Source organism: Leopardus geoffroyi, chromosome X (assembly GCF_018350155.1).
Source record: "Leopardus geoffroyi isolate Oge1 chromosome X, O.geoffroyi_Oge1_pat1.0, whole genome shotgun sequence".
NCBI lineage: Eukaryota > Metazoa > Chordata > Mammalia > Carnivora > Felidae > Leopardus > Leopardus geoffroyi.
Window position 1 is genome coordinate 75550973 of NC_059343.1, and position 19437 is coordinate 75570409.

Genomic DNA, 19437 nt, shown 5'->3' on the forward strand with positions numbered 1-19437 from the left:
CTATATTTTTTCCTGATCACAACAGTAAGTTCTGGCCATTATATAAAATTTAGAATCCCCAAAATTATGAATATAAATTACCTACACCCCATTACATATAGATAACTAGTATCAGAATTTTTGTGTACTATATATAATTTACATATATACGCACGTATTTCCATATTTTTGACACCGTTTTCATTAAACAACTTATCGTAGTTAACTTTCAATGTCAGTACAGAACTGTAATATTATCTTAAATGCCTTCATATTATTCAACTGTCTGAATAAAGTAAACATATAAATTGAATCCCTTTTTCTGGACATTAAACTTGTTTCTGACATTTTGGTATTATAAGCAACACTGAAATTAACATTCTTTTTTCTAATTAAAAAAATTCTTTTTCATGTTTATTTATTATCAAGAGACAGAGACGGAGCATGAGCATGGGAGGGGCAGAGAGAGGGGGAGACACAGAATCTGAAACAGGCTCCAGGTTCTGAGCTGTCAGCACAGAGCCCAAAGCGGGGCTCAAACTCAAAAACCACAAGATCATGCCCTGAGCCGAAGTCAGATGCTTAACTGACTGAGCCACCCGGGTACCCATCTTTTTTAAATTCTTAAAAATATTTTTATTTATTTTTGAGAGAGAGACAGAGCGTGAGCGGGGGAGGGGGGCGGGAAGAGAGAGAGGGAGATACTGAATTTGAAGCAGCCTCTAGATCTGAGCTGTCAGCACAGAGCCCAACCCAGGACTCAAACTCATTAATTGCTAGATCATGACCTGAGCCTAAGTTGGATGCTCAACCAATTGAGCCACCCAGGTGTCCTGAAATTAATATGCTTATAATTGGTTTTGCTATTATTTTCTTAGATAAATTCCTTGAAGATTTGCTAGGTCAAGGAATATGCACATTTTTTTAAATATGAAATTTATTGTCAAATTGGTTTCCGTACAACACACAGTGCTCATTCCAAAAGGTGCCCTCCTCAATACACATCACCCACCCTTCCCTCCCTCCCACTCCCCATCAACCCTCAGATTGTTCTCTGTTTTTAAGAGTCTCTTTTGGTTTGGCTCCCTCCCTCTCTTTTTTTTTTTTCCTTCCACTCCCCCATGGTCTTCTGTTAAGTTTCCAGGATCCACATAAGAGTGAAAACATATGGTATCTGTCTTTCTCTGTATGACTTATTTCACTTAGCATAACACACTCCAGTTCCATCCATGTTGCTGCAAAAGGCCAGATTGCATTCTTTCTCATTGCCATGTAGTATTCCATTGTGTATATAAACCACAATTTCTTTATCCATTCGTCAGTTGAAAGACATTTTGGCTCCTTCCATAATTTGGCTATTGTTGAAAGTGCTGCTATAAACCTTGGGGTACAAGTGCCCCTATGCATCAGCACTCCTGTATCCCTTGGATAAATTCCTAGCAGTGCTATTGCTGGGTCATAGGGTAGATCTATTTTTAATTTTTTGAGGAACCTCCACACTGTTTTCCGGAGCGGCTGCACCAGTTTGCATTCCCACCAACAGTGCAAGAGGGTTCCCGTGTCTCCACATCCTCTCCAGCGTCTATAGTCTCCTGATTTGTTCATTTTAGCCACTCTGACTGGCGTGAGGTGATATCTGAGTGTGGTTTTTATTTGTATTTCCCTGATGAGGAGTGACATTGAACATCTTTTCATGTGTCTGTTGGCCATCTGGATGTCTTCTTTAGAGAAGTGTCTATTCATGTTCTCTGCCCATTTCTTCACTGGATTATTTGTTTTTCAGGTGTGGAGTTTGGTGAGTTCTTTATAGATTTTGGATACTAGCCCTTTTTCTGATATGTCATTTGTAAATATCTTTTCCCATTCCATTGGTTGCCTTTTAGTTTTGCTGATTACTTCCTTTTCACTGCAGAAGCTTTTTACCTTCATGAGATCCAAATAGTTCATTTTTGGTTTTAATTCCCTTGCCTTTGGAGATATGTCAAGTAAGAAACTGCTGCAGCTGAGGTCAGAGAGGTTGTTGCCAGCTGTCTACTCTAGGGTTTTGATGGTTTCCCGTCTCACATTCAGGTCCTTTATCCATTTCGAGTTTATTTTTGTGAATGGTGTGAGAAAGTTGTCTAGTTTCATTCTTCTGCATGTTGCTGTCCACTTCTCCCAGCACCATTTGTTAAAGAGACTGTCTTTTTTCCATTGGATATGCTTTCCTGCTTTGTCAAAGATGAGTTGGCCATACTTTTGTGGGTCTAGTTCTGGGGTTTCAATTCTATTCCATTGGTCTATGTGTCTGCTTTTGTGCCAATACCATGCTGTCTTGATGATTACAGCTTTGGAGTAGAGGCTAAAGTCTGAGATTGTGATGCCTCCCACTTTGGTCTTCTTCTTCAATATTACTTTGGCTATTCGGGGTCTTTTGGGGTTCTATACAAATTTTAGGATTGCTAGCTCTAGCTTTGAGAAGAATGCTGGTTCAATTTTGATTGAGATTGCACTGAATGTGTAGATAGCTTTGGGTAGTATTGACATTTTAACAATATTTATTCTCCCAATCCATGAGCATGGAATGTTTTTCTATTTCTTTATATCTTCTTCAATTTCCTTCATAAGCTTTCTATAGTTTTCAGCATACAGATCTTGTACATCTTTGGTTAGATTTATTCCTAGGTATTTTATGCTTCTTGGTGCCATTGTGAATGGGATCAGTTTCTTTATTTGTCTTTCTGTTGCTTCATTATTAGTGTATAAGAATGGCAACTGATTTCTGTACATTGATTTTATATCCTGCGACTTTGCTGAATTCATGTAGCGGTTCTAGTAGACTTTTGTTGGAGTCTATTGGGTTTTCCATGTATAATACCATATCATCTGCAAAAAGTGAAAGCTTGACTTCATCTTTGCCAATTTTGATGTCTTTGATTTCCTTTTGTTGTCTGATTGTCGATGCTAGAACTCCAACACTATGTTAAACAACAGGAATATGCACATTTTTAATTATTTTTTTTAATTTTTTTTGAGAGAAAGAGAGAGAGAGAATCAGGGAAAGGCAGAGAGAGAGGGAGACACAGAATCTGAAGTAGGCTCTAGGCTCTGAGTTGTCCACACCAAGCCTGAAAAGGGGCTTGAATTCATGAACCACAAAATCATAACCTGAGTCAAAGAAAGAAGTTCAACCAACTGAGCAACACAGGCACCCCAGAAATATGCACATTTTGAAAATATTTTTCATGCTCATTTATTTATTTTTGAGAGAGAGAGAGAGAGTAGGGGAGGGACAGAGAGATGAGGACAGAATCCCAAGCAGGCTCAGTGCTGTCAGGGCAGAGCCCAACGTGGGGCTCAATCTCACTAACCAAACCATGAGATCATGACCTGAGCTAAAATCAAGAGTTGGCAGCTTAACCAATTGAGCCACCCAGCTGCAGCAAGGAATATGCACATTTTTTAAGGTTTTTATTAACTACTGCCAAATAATACTCCAGGAAATATGTACAAACCTTTCCATTGCAGTATCTGACATGGAATTTTCTTCACATTATGGAAGAATGATAGCAACTTTTAAATTTTAATTTTTTCAACAAAACAGGTAAACATCAGTATCTCATCATTATTTTAATTTTCATCTCTTTTATTCGTAGTGAAGGTGAGATTTCTCATATTTATTAGCCAAAAGGCTAATATACATATAAAAATATTTTTTGGAATTGCCTCTTTCACTCTTTTACAAGTTTTCTTAAGTTTGTCATTCATCCTATATATTGTTTTATAAATGATATGATTTTAAGTTGAGACTATCAAGACAGATCCAAAAATTAGATAAGGAATGCCACCCAGTACTCTTTCTTCTACCTTTCCTTGGGTACAAGGTACCCTCCAGATAACTACCACAAAGCAGGTTGATAGATAGAGAAGACATGCCTAGAAAAAAATCTTAAACATCAATAAATTCTGGTATTTTTAAAAAATATCACATGATGCATTTTTGGTGGATGGAAATTAATCTACCCTGAGTAACAAAAGTCTGACTCAACTGCTCTTTACTATACACAAATACTTTTTGTTTACTAAAAATATTAGAACAATACAGAGATTTAAGCCATATTTAATATCAAACCAGTGTTTCTGCATCAAATAAAAAAAACTAAATATACTCTTTTCACATAAAATTATGGTAATTGAGGTATCATTTCTGATCTCTTGCTTCCTCATGAAAATGAAATGAAAATCAAGTTGTTGGGATAATACTTCTTCCAATATGTAATTTAAGATATAGCATTTTTTTTTGTTGGGTCTTGTCAAGTTATTCTTTTTCACTATTAGACTTGTGAGAATATTTAATAACACAAGCTAAACAAACCTAAACATATTTGAAAAGACTTATTTCTAAAACCATTGTCTAGAAAATCAACCAGGTATTTCCCTAAACTAGAGAAATTTTCTGATAAATTACCATGTGCTGCTTAGTATAGATTCAGTTACAAAACTGAATTCATTTTCTTAAACCTCATCATTTATACAGATTTTTAAAAAATAGCTATGTTCTTTCTCTAACGCTTCACCTTAATTAAATACAGCTGCAGACTTTGCATAAAGGAATATCAAACAATTAATTGGCAACCCGCTGACATGATAATTAGGCTAAGAAAATCCAATTCTTCCAATATTTAAAAGTATATTATATTTTTGGATTGCTTTCCTTGCACCCTGAACCCAGCCAGAAATAACAGCAAAAAATTTAAGTGACTTACTGGTCTTTGTGCTTTTCTTTGTTTTTCAATCCAAAAAGTGAAGAACTCTATTAAAACTTGAATTATACTTAAATAATTATAAGTAATGCATCTTATTCCTGAAATCTTTTTTATTGGATTTAAAGAGATGTTTTTTTCCTTAAAGCAAGACCGGCTAATGTGAGTTAATAACAAATTCAGCAAATCTAACATCATGATATTTTACCTGAAGTTGTAAATAGTGGTGGTATTTGAAGGGAAATATTACATGAAATATTTTTACTCTCCTCAAATTTCATTTTTTTATGGGATGTGGTGCAAATGTTTTAAGTAGATGTCATCTGATATGCTGTTCGTTGCCTTTCACTTCTCACCTCTCATGCTCTCTTAAACTTTTACAAGCAATTCTTAAGAATAAACTTCCTGACCAAAAGAGCATTTTTAGAAACCACGTCAAAATATCACTAACCTGTTTTCTGTGACCCCTATTAATACTCTGGCTAAAACTAGAAGAGGGTGTATAAAAAGCATTCCACACTGGAAATAGTTTGCAAATCCCTATTTTACATAGAAATGGGCAACTGGGTTCTGGAAATGATCCAGTTGTATTCAATATTACTAAAGAAAAGTGTTTATTTCATAGTCTTTTGGTAAGAAAACAGATTGGGTAGAGTACTGGCTCTTTAAAGAAATGGATAAAAATTCAAAATGATCTTGAAAGACTGAAGATATAGTAATGATGCAGGCAGGTAGGTGTTTACCAGGAACTGATTTAGGGAGGAAAAAGACAAGAAAAAACTGTAATAATTACATGAAACCCATGAAAGAAGATTTTTTTCCTCAAAGATGGACATAACTGGATGTGTGAATACCTATTGTAAAATCTTTAATATCATTATATTTCATTGGAATTCCAACTAAAACTAATTTATTCTAATTATAGCAATCACAATTATTATTATTTGAATGGTTACTGCACACCAGTAAGTATGCTAAGTATTTGATAAACAATATCTCATTTAAGCCTTACAATAATTCTATGATGTAGTAAGATAACAGCCACATTTTGTAGATATGAAAAATGAGGATTAGAGGGATTAAGCAATTTGCATAAGGTCACAAAGCCAGTAAGTGACAAAAGTGGGAGTCAAACCAAGCCTATCACAGACTTCAAATCCCTGCTTTCATCCTCTACAATGCTCAAATCCTATAAATGTCCCTTTGGGTTATGCTCAAGGATGCTTAGGAGTAAATCTCTTCAGTTTCTCTTCCCTTCTTATGTTGACTGATTTAAAAGGCTCTTTATTGCTGCTGACTACAGGAAAACAGGGAATGATAAATATGTTGGAAAGGTAAAAGAAATCTTTAATGGTAATAGATAATCCTGAACTTAACCAAAATATAAATTTACTAAGCCATTTCTCATCTTACCCCTGAATATGATGGATATGACCCAGGGGCTAAGCTCCACCCAGTGGTCTAATTAAGCTATAAACCTTGACAAAGTTACTCAGACATGAGTTACAAGTGGATTCAGGGGGCACCACTGCTAGATAAGATGAAATTCTTAGTTTTCCTCAATAGATGAACAACCACTTTGTCTGCAGGTTATACTTATTTTTTCTCTGCTGCTTCCCTGAGCCTTTGTGTGTAGTCTTGAGTATGGACAAAGAAGGTGCTTTTTTAGGTGGTAAAGCATGGTAGAGAGTGGTACAGTAGAGCAGTTAAAAGCATGGACTCAAGCCAGACAGCCAAGTTTAAAACCTGGCTTTGTCAATTACCATTTGTGTGAACTTGGACAGGTTACTTAACCTCTCTGTACCTCAGTTTCTTCATTTGTTAGAAAGAAATAATAATTGTACCAATTCAAGATTGTAGCAAGAGGGCTGCCTAAGTGGCTCAATCTGTTAAGCATCAGACTCTTGATTTCCTTTCAGGTCATGATCTCAACGGTAGTGGAACCTGTGATGGGCGTGGAGCCTGCTTAAGATTCTCTCTTTCCCCCTCCCTCTGCCCCCTCCCCTGCTGTAATGTGTGCACTCTCTCTCTCTTAAAAAAAAAAAAAGATTGTAGCAAGATTACATAAATAATAATTTGTATATTCCTGGTACATAGTAAGCATCACATAAGCATTTTCTATTGATACTATTAAACTTTCAAATTTTACAAAGAAAGACCTTGTAATTCCTTCTTCTGTCCCTATGGGAGGTCCTGGCCACTGGAAGTCCTGTTTGCTTTTCACCCAGTTTTATTCTCCTATAGCATAGTCACAGATCAGTGATTAACACACTGGAATACTATCCAGCAATAAAAAGAACAGCTATTAGTACAGGTACAACTTGGATGGACGTTAAGGTTATTCTGCTGAGTGAAAACAGGCCACTCTCAAAAGGTTACATACTGTATAATTCCATTTATATAACCATCTGTATAACTTTTTCATATCAAGACAGAAAACAAATTAATGGTTGCCAAGCATTAAGGACAAGAGGGAGAACATTAGTATATTAGTATTAATTTGTGATGATGGAACACTTCTGAATCTTAATTGCAGTGGTAGTTCCATGAATCTGTACATGTAGTAAAACTGCATAGAACTATGTGGACATACACATGCACACACACACACATACACACATGAATGCGTGTACAATGTGTCAAAATCTGAATGAGGTTTGTAAATTGTACCAACTTAACATCCTGGTTTGGGTATAGTACTATAGTCATGTAAGGTGTTAACCATTTGGGACAGCTGGATGTAGGGCATACAGGACCTTTCTATACTGTATTTGCAAGTTTCTATGGGTTCTTTAAAGGTCTCAAAAAAAGTTTTTGGTTTTTTTTTAGCAAAAGTTTTTTTTTTCTTTAAGTGTTAAGGGAGGCTTTTACCAATAAATGAATCTGGGCTAATTTACATATTTAGCCAAAGCCAAATTCACCAAACAGGTACTCCTACTGAATTAGGAGAGTTGTTAATAGTTGTGCTGCAGAAAAAGTTTTCTGAGGTCAATACATTTAGAGAGCATTATATACGTCCCTCTCAGAGATTCTTCTCTATATTGCTTTGTGGTTCTCAATCCTGCATGTGCATCAGAATCATCTGACACACACTGGAAAGAATATCTTTCAGTTTCAATGAAATTTTAACCAAAAAAAAAAAAAAATGCAAGACTATGAATCAATGCTTGCTTTCACAGGTCTCAGGCAGGTTTCACAGGTCTCAAGCCCTAATTATTTGATTTAGGCCTGTGGCAGATAGTGAAAGCAGCAAAAAAATAACCCCTTTTGGAAACAGCTCTGATGAGGAAGCATGGGGCAAGCTGAGGGCAAAGTACATGCTAAAAGCACCCACCCCCAGGTAGGATATGTATGATATTCCTCTGACACTCCTGACTGCCCATAAACAAAGGTAAGTAAAGAAAACAAATGGCTGACTGATACAGACCACAGTCATGCAGGACAGGAATCTCTTTCAGTTTATGTATAATTTAGTAAACTGCAAGAAAAAGGCAATGTCATCTATACCCTAATTTCCAGAAGCCTATACACTCCTTTCCCTAGAGCCCTAATATCACCCTTATCAAGATGTTAAGGGGGTTTAATTCCTTGCCATGGTGATGTGGGAAACAAAGGAAAACGAAAAATTAAATTCCCTTACTGACTACAGCCCATTGACAAGTCCTTGAAACAGGTATAGTGACCTTCCTCTAGGAGCTCAGCTGCCTAGATGATGACACTTTTCTAGGGGCAAAAGGGAATCTTGGCTTAACATTATCCTAACACCCCAGGATCCTGTGAGTCTCCCCAAACACATAAAAATTCCTTTGCAAACCTCCTTTATCTTTAACCACCAAGTATATGTTGGCAATTGTACTCCAAGCATATGACCCCTGATATACATATGAAGGGTCTCATGACTGAAGTTTTACTGTTTACACATCTGAAGGGTTCATGACTGAGGCTTTACGAAGTAGTAATAAATGATGTTTTCCTAACAACAGCTAGCCCCTCAAGGTCCTGGAAACCTTGCTTCCAAAATCCTTAGAGACTTACGCTGTCCCTAACCTTTTCCCAACCTGAAGGTATATAATCAGTCACTCTTCACAACCCCAGTGCAGTTCTTTCTGCCCATGGGTCCTGTCCCTGTGCTTTAATACAATCATCTTTTTACACCAAAGACATCTTCGAGAATTCTTTCTTGCCCATCAGCTCTGAACCCCACCATCACCCCAAAATTTCATCACCTCCATAACACAGAACAAAAGTGGAACTGAAGTAAAGAAGAAAATTATACCAGTATATCATCTTTATTTTCTAGAGATTGCTTCAGTATGAGAAAGACAAACAACAAGTAACTAAAGATGCTGGTCAGTCAGTTGAGCAGAAATTAACTACTAGATCGCCACAGAACACTTCTAACTCAAGACATTTCACTGAATCATACTGATCTGCTGTTCATTCCAAAGCTGGCAATGGAGAGAACACCATAAATTGATAGAAATGGCCTCAGGCAAGAGATATTAGCAATTTAGAGAGAGAATGATATTATACAAACCTGAATTGAAACTTCTGAGATGCTTGAGTTCATTTCTTTCCACCTCTTCACACATCACACTTCAGCAAACAGTTGCCCCCATTCAAAACTGAAAAAAAAAATGAGACAACCCCTAAGCATAGATGATTTAAAAATAAGAAGCAAAACAACATAAGCAAAAGGCAGACTAAGGAAGAAGAAATTAAGGAACAGGTCCTGAAAATTTTTGAAAAGCCTATTTTAACAGGTAAACTTTAACATTCTACTGAAGGATATAAGAAAGACTTGATTAAATGGAAAGACACATCTTGTCCTTGGATAAAAAGACTCAATAATATGAAATTCCCGATTCTCTCTAAATCTATCTACAAATTCAAACAAACCCCAAATCAAAATATCCATAGGCTTCGGGGAGGAAGTGTGAAAAAAAGCAATACTGCAGCTCATCTGGAAAAATAAATAGGTGAAAATTTCCCCCAAAAAAATCTTTAAAAATGTATAATAAAAAATCTTAAAATGTACATCAGAGATTTTTTTAAAAAGATTTATACTAGCACAAGAATAACCATTTTGAACGGAACAGTCCACGAATAGACCCAAACACATGAGGTAATGGATTATATAATAAAGGTGTCAATTATTTACATTGGATATTTAATACTCAATAAATGGTGTTGAAACAACTAGTGAGTTGTGTTGAGAAAAAAAAATGGTACAGGTATCTCAATCTTTACATCAAAATTATTCCAGAAGGATTAAAGCTTTAAATGAAATTAAATAATTCTGTAAGAAAACATGATCAAGTAAAAAAAAAAAATGATCTTGGTGTGGAAAGATCTAAGCCAAATACCCAAAATCTATAATAGGGGGAAAAAGGATAAATGTGACTGTATTAACATTAAAACTCTTCTGCAGGGAAAAAGAAAAAAAAATGAACAAAATCAAAAGCGAAAATGTTTCAACATATGCAACATTTTTCCTTAATTCAAATAGTGTTCATAATTACTAACCAATTAGAAAAAAATGCTCCTAACCTAAATGCCCATGAAAAGCAGCAGATACAATAAGTTATGGCATATCCATTTAATATATGTTAAAAGGAATAAACTTTGCATGCACAGGGCTCCAAAATATATTAAATGAAAAGTGAAAGTGATAAAATTGTAGTTATATTGTAAGGGTTAAATTGTAGTGTAGGGCTAACCTGTAGCTTTAAGAAATAACAGCTTTGTTTTAACATTGTAGATTAAGAGATAACAGCCTTGTCCTATCAATCAAGGGAACAAAAGTTTAAGGGAAATCAACTGGTTTAGTGTTTGATTGGATTGGGGCAAGGGCACGTCTGAACTGTTTCCACCCCCATCTGGGAACTATTTCTTTGTTCTGTCCCCAGGTGATGATAAGACAATGTGGTCAGCTATAAAAACTCTGTACCCTGGCTGTTGGACCGCACTCTGGTTAAGAGTGTCAGTCCTGATCGGTTGGCCTTGCCTCTCGCTGCAGTAAATTTTGTTGTGACTGTCACTGGTGCCGGTTGCATTGTGTTTCAGGAGTCGTGTGGATGCAATAATATTAATAAAGATATTGACATTTTCGTGCAAATTGTCATTATCTTTGAAGGCAGAACTGTTTAAAATAATTTTTATGCTTTTCAGTATATTTTCCAAATTTTTTATAATGAACATACTTTATAATCAGAGGATGTAATACAACAGTAATAAAGTTACAACTTTCAGTGAAGCACAGTTCAAACAAAATATAATTAATCACTTTAGTTTACATAACTCATGAGTACAGCTGAGAAAAACGCTCGCAAACACTAACTTTTCTCAGCACTACCAGGGAAAAACAGCTTCATTATGTTTTTCTTTATAAATCCTGTGTCACACAAAAATTTAAGAAGTGATCTCAGAGACTTGATATTAATGTGTTTTTGAAAATTCTTAACTCTATGCTACTTTATTCAAGTGATAAAATTTTGTTAGGTACCATATCATAGTAAACCACATTTTTATAGCACAATAATAAAGGCACACCTGGGCTAAGTTGACTTAAACTCTTTTACTTCTGAGCTGGAGGCAAAACACATACTTGAATTGATTGGCTTTCCAAGTATATTTCCCCCCCAGGTAAATATTAGCTTCAGTGAAGAATTCTAATAATTTTCCCACTCTCTAAAATCTATAATACAAAAAAAAATTATAAGGACTAAACTGCATAGCAATGAGAAAAGATGGTTTAGAGAATTTGTTGTGTTCTGTATCTCTTGAAGAAAAGTATACTTCTAAATGCTGTTTTAATATTTAAATATTTCATTTTTTATTTAAAAAATATACTCTACAAAACTCACAAAACATTTGAAGTAATCCCTACGTGTATTAAAGTTATTATACTGCAGGTTGTCCTAATACATGCACTAGTTGGCACAAACACCTACCTCATCAAGTAAGAGTTTATACTTTTTTCAAAAGCCTGCAATTCCTTTTCACATTTGGCTTCTATCTTGTCATATGGTCCCTTAAGTGTTTTTTTTTTGGGGGGGGGCAGGGGCACCAGTATCGCTAGACTGCGACATAATGGGTAATTTGCTTCATTTGACTATCTGTATTTTCACTTTGTTCACTTCGATCCAGAGTTTCTTCCATGATCTCTTCAGCAATCCCTGCTGCTGCTTAGTCACATTCTTCGTCATCAGTCAGCAAGGTTAAAGGAAAAGAGCAAACTTTTAAAGTGACTATCATGGACGCTCATTGCCTAATCCAGGACGGGAAAGAACTCACAAAGGAGGATGTGGGAAAGGGGGGGGACGTGGTGGTGGTGGGGGTCCTCCTTGGTCGGGGTGGGAACAAGGAAGAGGGCAGCTTGCCTCAGCCTTAAATGACAGCAAAGGGAAAACAGCGCGCCAGAAAGAAGTCACAGAAGACTGAGTAAAAGCTCTTCCCAAGCTTTTGCTCTCCGCTCACGGGGTTCATTCCCAGTAGGCTCCTCCTTCCAGCATTGTTCATTGGTTGGGCAAGTGTGACGGACAAACCTGCAGCCCAACAAACGTGCAAGCCCAGCGGTTTCCCGGCTGTAGCCACCTTCACTAGCCACGGTGGTAGAAGCACCTAGCACAGACAGTTTGCATTTCTGTGATTCTAGCTTTACTAATGTAAAAAGCTTTGGCAATTACCCCGCCCCTCCCTTTCCTCTACCCTCCCACCAGCCCCCTAAGCGGTAACGGTAAATATACCAATAAGCTGTTTTTCCACCGCGCTTTCTTACACCCACCCAGCTTGAATTAACCTTTTGATTTGAGCCAAGAAGTTGTGATAAAACCTAATCAAGAGACAGACTGGGAGAAAATACACCAATCTACAAACACGATATCTTCCTGTAGCGTGCTTCTGAATGACTTTTATTTTCTGCATTTCTGCTTCTTTGTTGCAAATATTCTGAGATGTGTTCCTTTAATATTGGAAAATACAGAACGGGTAGGGGCTAAATACTTAAGTGTTCTAAGATGCGATAAGGATTTTGCATTCCATGTAGGAGTTTTAAGGGCTCTGCTATATCTGTGATGTCTGACAAGCACAGTATATATCTGATTTGGGAACCTCCCCAACAGTGAACCAGGTACACCATATTTATTATAGCCTTCGTTTTGGCCCTGCTATATTAGTAAATCTATTCCCATACCCTTTCTTGATGGATGCAAATATCTCAGAAATAAAAACCTAAATATCCAAACACCCCAGATTGGTTAAATATAGTGTCATATATTGTAATATTTTAACATTGTAGACACGGTCTGGGCTATTGTTAAACAGGGATAAAAGCAAGATATTAAACTATGTATGATGGGATTTGGAAAGACTATTAGGTAATTTTATGCCTAAAGAGCCAGAAACCCCCAAATCCTGTCTTCTTCCTGCTTCAGCTCTTTCCTTAAGGTTTTGATTGAAGATATATGTGGACAGGGAAATGGCAAATGTGAAAGAAGATACTACTTTACCATTTGTTGTGCTTGTGCCTTTGTGCCCTGTGCAAAGCTCTCTGGTAAGCTGAGTTTTAAGGGACCTCCTCTTCACACTAATTTCAACCCCAAAATCGCAGGATCTCATTACCCTGTAACCAGATGCATGGTATTGAAGAGGTGATAACCAGTTGCATGGTATTGAAGAGGTGAAAGCCTGAGACACCTATTTTAAAAAAATGCCACATCTAAGAGTGTGACCTCCCAAGTCAGGCGGAAGGTGGGCCTGGGTCACTTGTTCATCCTAGGTCATTTGCCCATCCTACTCTTGGAAGTGAAAGCAACAGCTTATATAGATGTATTTTCTCAGTGAGGCACTCCTTCCCTTTTTCCCCTTCTGCCCTATCCCCACTACCTCCCATCCTTTTCATTCCCCACCCTCTTCCCTTTCCCCTCAAGCCCTTTCCCTTCTTTCTCCACTCTCCCTTCCCTTCCAACCACCCTCTTCTCCTTCCACCCTCCTCTCCCTCTTCCTTCTCCTTTTCCCTCCCCCTCTACCCTCTCTTTCTCCTCCTCCCCCTTAGCCTTCCTCCTCTGTCCCATTTCTCTCCAATCACTTGAATGTGTATCTTCCAAAGAAGAGCTAAGATCTGGGAAACAAATCAGAATGTGAGTAATAGTTATATATTTCTTAAATTTCCCCTTTTCTCAGTATTTTCCACTTTTTTGAGAAGACCTACATTTTTTATAATTAGGAAAAAATGTTAGATTTTTATAGCATGATACACTTTATTTGACATTTTAGGATGCAATAGAACATGAAAAAATATCAATTGATATAAAGTGATCATCTTAGTGAAAGATAAAGTAGAACATATTACAAAGAAAATGTGGTTAGTAACCTCAGTTTACAATTACACAGTATAATATGAGGAAAGTTTTAAAAAATACCATGTCACTAACACTTCAGTGGTAAACAATAACTTAATTATTAATTTATAGACCACTATGTCACATAAATAAGCTCACAGTCATATCATATATGGGCTCGATGGACATTCTTAAATGTAGGCTAATCTTTTTTAAGCAAATTTCACTGTTAAGCTGTTCTAGTCACTGTAAGTACCATATTTCTATAGCAAAGTAATGAAGGCACAGCTAGTGCAAGCAGATTTAAACTTTTAGTCTTCCAGGCTGGAAATAAAAAAACACTTGCGTTGGTACTTCAGGAACTGTTTTTTTCAAGCAAATATTTGTCTCAATTGACAATTCTGACAGTTTTCACAGCTACATTCTAATAGGAACATGACAAAAAAACTTCACAAAAATCAGAACTTTATAGCACAAAATGAGCATGCTTTAGATAACTGCAACATTTATATATTTTGAAGAATATTACACTACAACAGGCTAGATAAACTGATACTTAGACACTGTAAGACCATTTTCAGACTACCAATAAAATATGAAAACACAAGACTATAAGGAATGCTAGTGTTGAGGCTATAGAGCAGCGCCCCCCTCCCATCTAGCCTAAGGCTATATAAACCTGCTTCACTTCTGATTGAAGTTTTGAGATTCTTGAAAATTCTTTCAAGCAGCTTCTTTTTTTATTTTCGATATTTCCTGTTTCCATAATTTGTACTATCTTCATAGGTACATTTGACTTCTCCTGTATAGTAATAGATCGATTTCAGGATGACATTATCATGTAAAGTTTGACCAATTTCAAAGTCCTCATCAAGGATAGCATCTTCTCGTGGCTCTAGCTTTCCAATCTTAGGAATCTCAGGAGGGCTAAAGAAATTGAAGAATGATGCATTAGGAACCACTCTTGGCTGACTTTCAATTTCTCCAGTAGCAGTTGTTCGACTCTGGGTGGTTGTCACAGTAACATCCTTTCCTCTTCTCCAATCTATTTTACAGCCCTTGCAATCTTGGATTTCCCATCCCCAAGAGAAGAATGGATCCTTGTGATCTGGTTTTGACTTTATTATATATGTCTTGGTCAGCACCTCATTTCTGAAGTATGGATTGGGTAGAAAATAAAATTCAAATGTGTAACTTATAGGCTGGCCAGGTTTTGAGAACTTTAGGCTAATATCTGACAAGAACTTCAGAATGGGTGCATCATACTTCTGAATCATGGGCCCGAGCTTGTCAACATTCTTTAAAACAGTCAGCCAATAGTCAGGAATGCCTTTAGGATCTTTTTTAGGCTTTCCCTTACGAGCTCTTTTAAGATTCACTCTTTCTTTAGGCCTGACCTCAGGAATTCTTTTAGGAGCCTCTATTATGGCAGCCTTTGCCTTAGCTTCTGTTACTCTAGTCTGTTCTTTACCTTCTGCCTTTACCTGAGGGTCTACTTTAGGGTCTTCTTTCACTTCAGGCTTTGTCCCCAGAAAATCTTTAGACTCTGCTTTTTCTTCAGCCTTTGTCTCAGGAATTTCTTTTGGAACCTCATTTTCTTCAGCCTTTACCTCAGGTTTTCCTTTAGGCTCGTTATCTTCTTCCTCACCCTCTAAAGCAGGCATTTCACTAGGGCTGTCTTCCTGCACCTCCTCATCACTGCTGAACACCTCATCCTCTGAATTCCACTCATATTCTTCTTCTGTAGGTTCATATTCTGCATTGATTATTTGAAATCGCCGATCGTATAGAGGCTTATTGAGTTCGGCATATTTTCTTTCGAGATCGTGAATTGCCTTTAAGAACAGGATGTCTACCTTGTCACATTCATCTTGAATATTTCTGAGCGCCTGCACACGATTTCTAACGGCCCGAGGCAGCCTATCCACGAAACTTTTACCCAAAGGAGCCCGTCGTGCTTTTCTGGAAGGCCCAGATACCCTCCTCTTTCTATATAAGCGGCTGCGGCCGCTGCTGCTGCTGCTGCTGCTGCTGCTGCTGCAACTAGTGCTGCTGCTAGAGCTACTGCAGTCAGATTCCTCCCCAGAATCACTAGAGGAGCTAGCCATCTTCTCTTCAGCAACCCTTTGGGAGGCAGGTTCCGAAACCGTGTTAAGATCCGCTTCTGCCATTTTGCAACCCTGCAAACCTCTTAATGTGGTGACTACCGCTGAGACCGCGCGACCAGAGATGGGCAGAAAATGACTCACGGATGCTTGGGTGGTGGCGGAGGCCGAGGCTGAGGAGGTGGCAGCGGCGAAGGCAGCAGTAGCGCAGGACGGGGTTGGGCTGGGCTGCTGTGATCCCGCAAAGGTGGAAGCCGCAGTAGAGGCCTGGGCAAGAGCGGCGGTGGCAAGGACTCTTAGAGCAGCTGCTGCGGACAGAGGAGTGCCGCAGTCTAATGGCGTAGTGTAAGACCCCAAGATCTCTTCGCGGTTTAGATCGCGAGCTCCCACCCCTTGCGGACCCACCTGCAGTCAATTTAGTTCCCCGTGTGCCTTTTAGCTCTCACCTCATTTGCTGGGCAAACTTGATTGACAATGTCTAAGCCTATTGAATGACCAAACGCACGCGCCGCTCTCCAGGCTCCGCCCACCTTCCCAGACGCTGCCTGGTAGCTGAGGCACACACTCGTGGAAGACGTTTGTTTCCCCTGAAAATTATATCTTTATAGTTTTATAATTCAAAAAATAAAAGTAAAAAAAGCTTAGATATGAGGTAAAAATACTATCCATGGTTCCTAACAAGGGAAGAGGAGTATCTTTCTCCTATCATTTCATCCTGAATTCCCGTTTGGTTTGTCAGGAGCCTCTTGACAAAAATCTGTTTTTAAAAAATTGGATGGAAATACCTCAAATGGCATCATTGGGTAGTGTGAATATGGAATTTTTTTAAAACTATATCTAAATATCCTATTAGCGTGTATTTTTACACTGGAGAGAAAAGGGAGTCATTTATTGGCAAAGGGGGGAGGGGCTAGAAAGCAGGCATATTGAGTTCCACCTAACAGTTTTTAGTAAGTACTATCTGTGGTGTTGGGCAAGCCTGATTTATATCCATCTACAAGGGTGGCGATGCTGTGAGTCAGTTAGACTATTTTTACTGCATTTCTTTTTTTTTTAACTGGCATATAATATACTCCAATCTTGCTGCCGACTTGCTTCTAGCTGTTCTCAAAGCTTGCAACAACCTTGTAGATGAAGTGCAAGGACATTCAGATGTTAAGTAGTATTATTTAAAAGCAGACGGTTTGCTCTATACTTTTGTGGAGCAGTTTTCAATTCCATTAACAACAGGATGGGAGAGGGAATTTGTGCTGATGAAAGTGCATCCTCTGTCAGGGTATACTTTACAATGTTGTCTACCACCAGTTTCCTTCTAACATTGTAATATTCCGGCCACGCTAAAGTATGATTTACCAGTCCAGTAATATGTAAATAGGCTTTTGTAAAATGAGGTTTAAAAACAGGTATCTTATTTTTATTTACAGGATTGTTTTCTGCTACAGAACACCTCCCTTGGTACAACAAAAAAGACCAGTGTTTACTTTTCATTAAAAGGTAAGAAACATATTTAGCCCCTTTTTATGAATGACCACAATTACCTATCTATATTTGAATAAAAATTCACAGGATATATTAATAGTCTCTTAAAGAGTTCATTGGAAGATACCTTGATCTTTCTGTGGAAGTAAAAACAAAAAAAAAAAAAAAAAAAAAAAAAAAAACCTAGACGTCATTTGATATACTAATGCAGAAAATAACCTAATTAATTAAATTCACTGTCTAAACCTGCTCACAGAACACAAGTAGTAAATTAAAATATAAAATATGATGAATTATTCACTTCAAATGTGGAAAAATTTTAAAGTTAGATTAATCTTTACATTACTTTTTTATTATATAATTTGGGCTTTGTCATTTAGTCACATATTTTTAAAAAGTTAGGAAACACTTTCTATTTTGTAAATAAATTTACTTTTATTGTTTATTTTTGATTTTCAAGGTATATAAGCATTATAAAGAAAAAAATATAGAAAATTCCAATGATGGTATATATGCACAATCTTATCAACCAAATGATAACCATTTTTAACATTTTGGTGCATTTTCTCCCAGAAATTTCTCTGTACATCTACATACCTGCCTGTTTATATATACTGTTTTATCTATATAACATATTTTGTTTTGTAATCTGCTCATTTATCAGTTGTGGCTATATTTTCATGGTAAATGATAAACACCTAATTTTAAAATAGATACATATTCCATGGAAATGTTTATTTAATATTTAACCATATTCCTGTTGTAGGGCAGCTACTTCCCACATCATTTTTCTACTAGCATACACATTTTTTTTCCTACTATAAAAAAATTAGCCTTGGATACCTACTGTATGCGCTCGTGAAAATTATGGGAATGCAGGAGTAAATTGTGTTCATTTTATTCTTTGACACATATTGCCAAACTTCTCTCCAGAAAAGTTATCACAGTTTACACTCCTACAAACAATGCTAAGAGTTAATTTTGTCCTTCAACTAATATATTTTTGTGCCTGCCGTGTGTTAGGCACATGTGGTAGAGGATGGCAGTTTAATGGTGAATAAAACTTAACTGAGTGTGAGGGGTGCCTGGGTGTCTCAGTTGGTTAAGCTTCTGACTTTGGCTTAGGTTTCTCACAGGTTCATGAATTCAAGCCCCATATGGGATTCTGTACTGACAGCTCAGAGCCTGGAGCCTGCTTTGGATTCTGTGTCTCCTTCTCTCTCTGCCCCTCCCCTGCTCTCTCTCTCTCTCTCTTTCTCTCTCTCTCTCAAAACTTAATAAACATTTAAAAATATTTAAAAAAACTAAACTGAGTGTGTATTCTTTCATTTCATAATTTTAATCACAACATATACTATGGAAACAATTATTTAAATCAGTGGGTTTATGCCATAAATATTGTCCTGAAACTTATTATTTTCATTTAAAATGATAGATATCCTTTTTTAATGAATGCTCTTATATTTTGATAGTATGTTAAAGGTTTCATTTACATGTTAAATTTTGTATCATCAGGAATTAATATTTTGGAGTAAGTATTGAGTTAGGGATTCAAATTTTTTTTAAGTTTATTTACTTTGAGAGAGAAAGAGAGAGAGAGAGAATGAGTGGCAGAGGGGCAGAGAGAGAATCTGAAGCAGGCTCCCACACTGTCAGTACAGAATTTGATGAGGGCCTTGATCCCATTAACCATGAGATCATGACCTGAGCCAAAATCAAGTTGGACGCTTAACCGACTAAGTCACCCAGCACCCCTCAAATATTTTTAAATATATTTTTATTAGCTAGCTA

At 37.0% G+C, this 19437-nt stretch overlaps 2 protein-coding genes and 1 long non-coding RNA gene across 6 annotated transcripts in view; 1 reads left to right on the forward strand and 2 right to left on the reverse strand.

The window, feature by feature from the left end:
- LOC123594558 overlaps positions 1 to 16610 on the reverse strand; it is a 39311-nt gene extending 22701 nt beyond the window's left edge. For 3 of the 4 annotated variants that reach the window (XR_006710780.1, XR_006710778.1, XR_006710781.1), the window contains exons 1-2: positions 16312 to 16610; positions 9259 to 9346 (exon numbers count right to left, since the gene is read on the reverse strand). This is a non-coding gene — a long non-coding RNA (uncharacterized LOC123594558). Of the gene's footprint in view, positions 1 to 2905; positions 2937 to 9258; positions 9347 to 16311 lie in introns of those variants that run through there. The other variant, XR_006710779.1, reaches the window with a different exon arrangement.
- On the reverse strand, positions 13957 to 16313 carry NAP1L3 (nucleosome assembly protein 1 like 3). The gene has a single exon (XM_045471349.1). It carries the CDS (start codon positions 16231 to 16233, stop codon positions 14803 to 14805), a length of 1431 nt encoding a protein of 476 aa, XP_045327305.1. The 5' UTR covers positions 16234 to 16313; the 3' UTR covers positions 13957 to 14802.
- Positions 16611 to 17589: 979 nt separating the features above from the next.
- The window catches only part of FAM133A (family with sequence similarity 133 member A), a 52530-nt gene continuing 50682 nt past the window's right edge, over positions 17590 to 19437 (forward strand). The window contains 1 exon segment of the mRNA XM_045470875.1: positions 17590 to 17661. The gene's annotated coding sequence lies outside the window, so the exon portion shown is untranslated.

Coding starts and splice junctions, on each gene's coding strand:
- NAP1L3 (XM_045471349.1), bottom strand. CDS start 16,233: ATGGCAGAAGCGGATCTTAACACGGTTTCGGAACCTGCCTCCCAAAGG.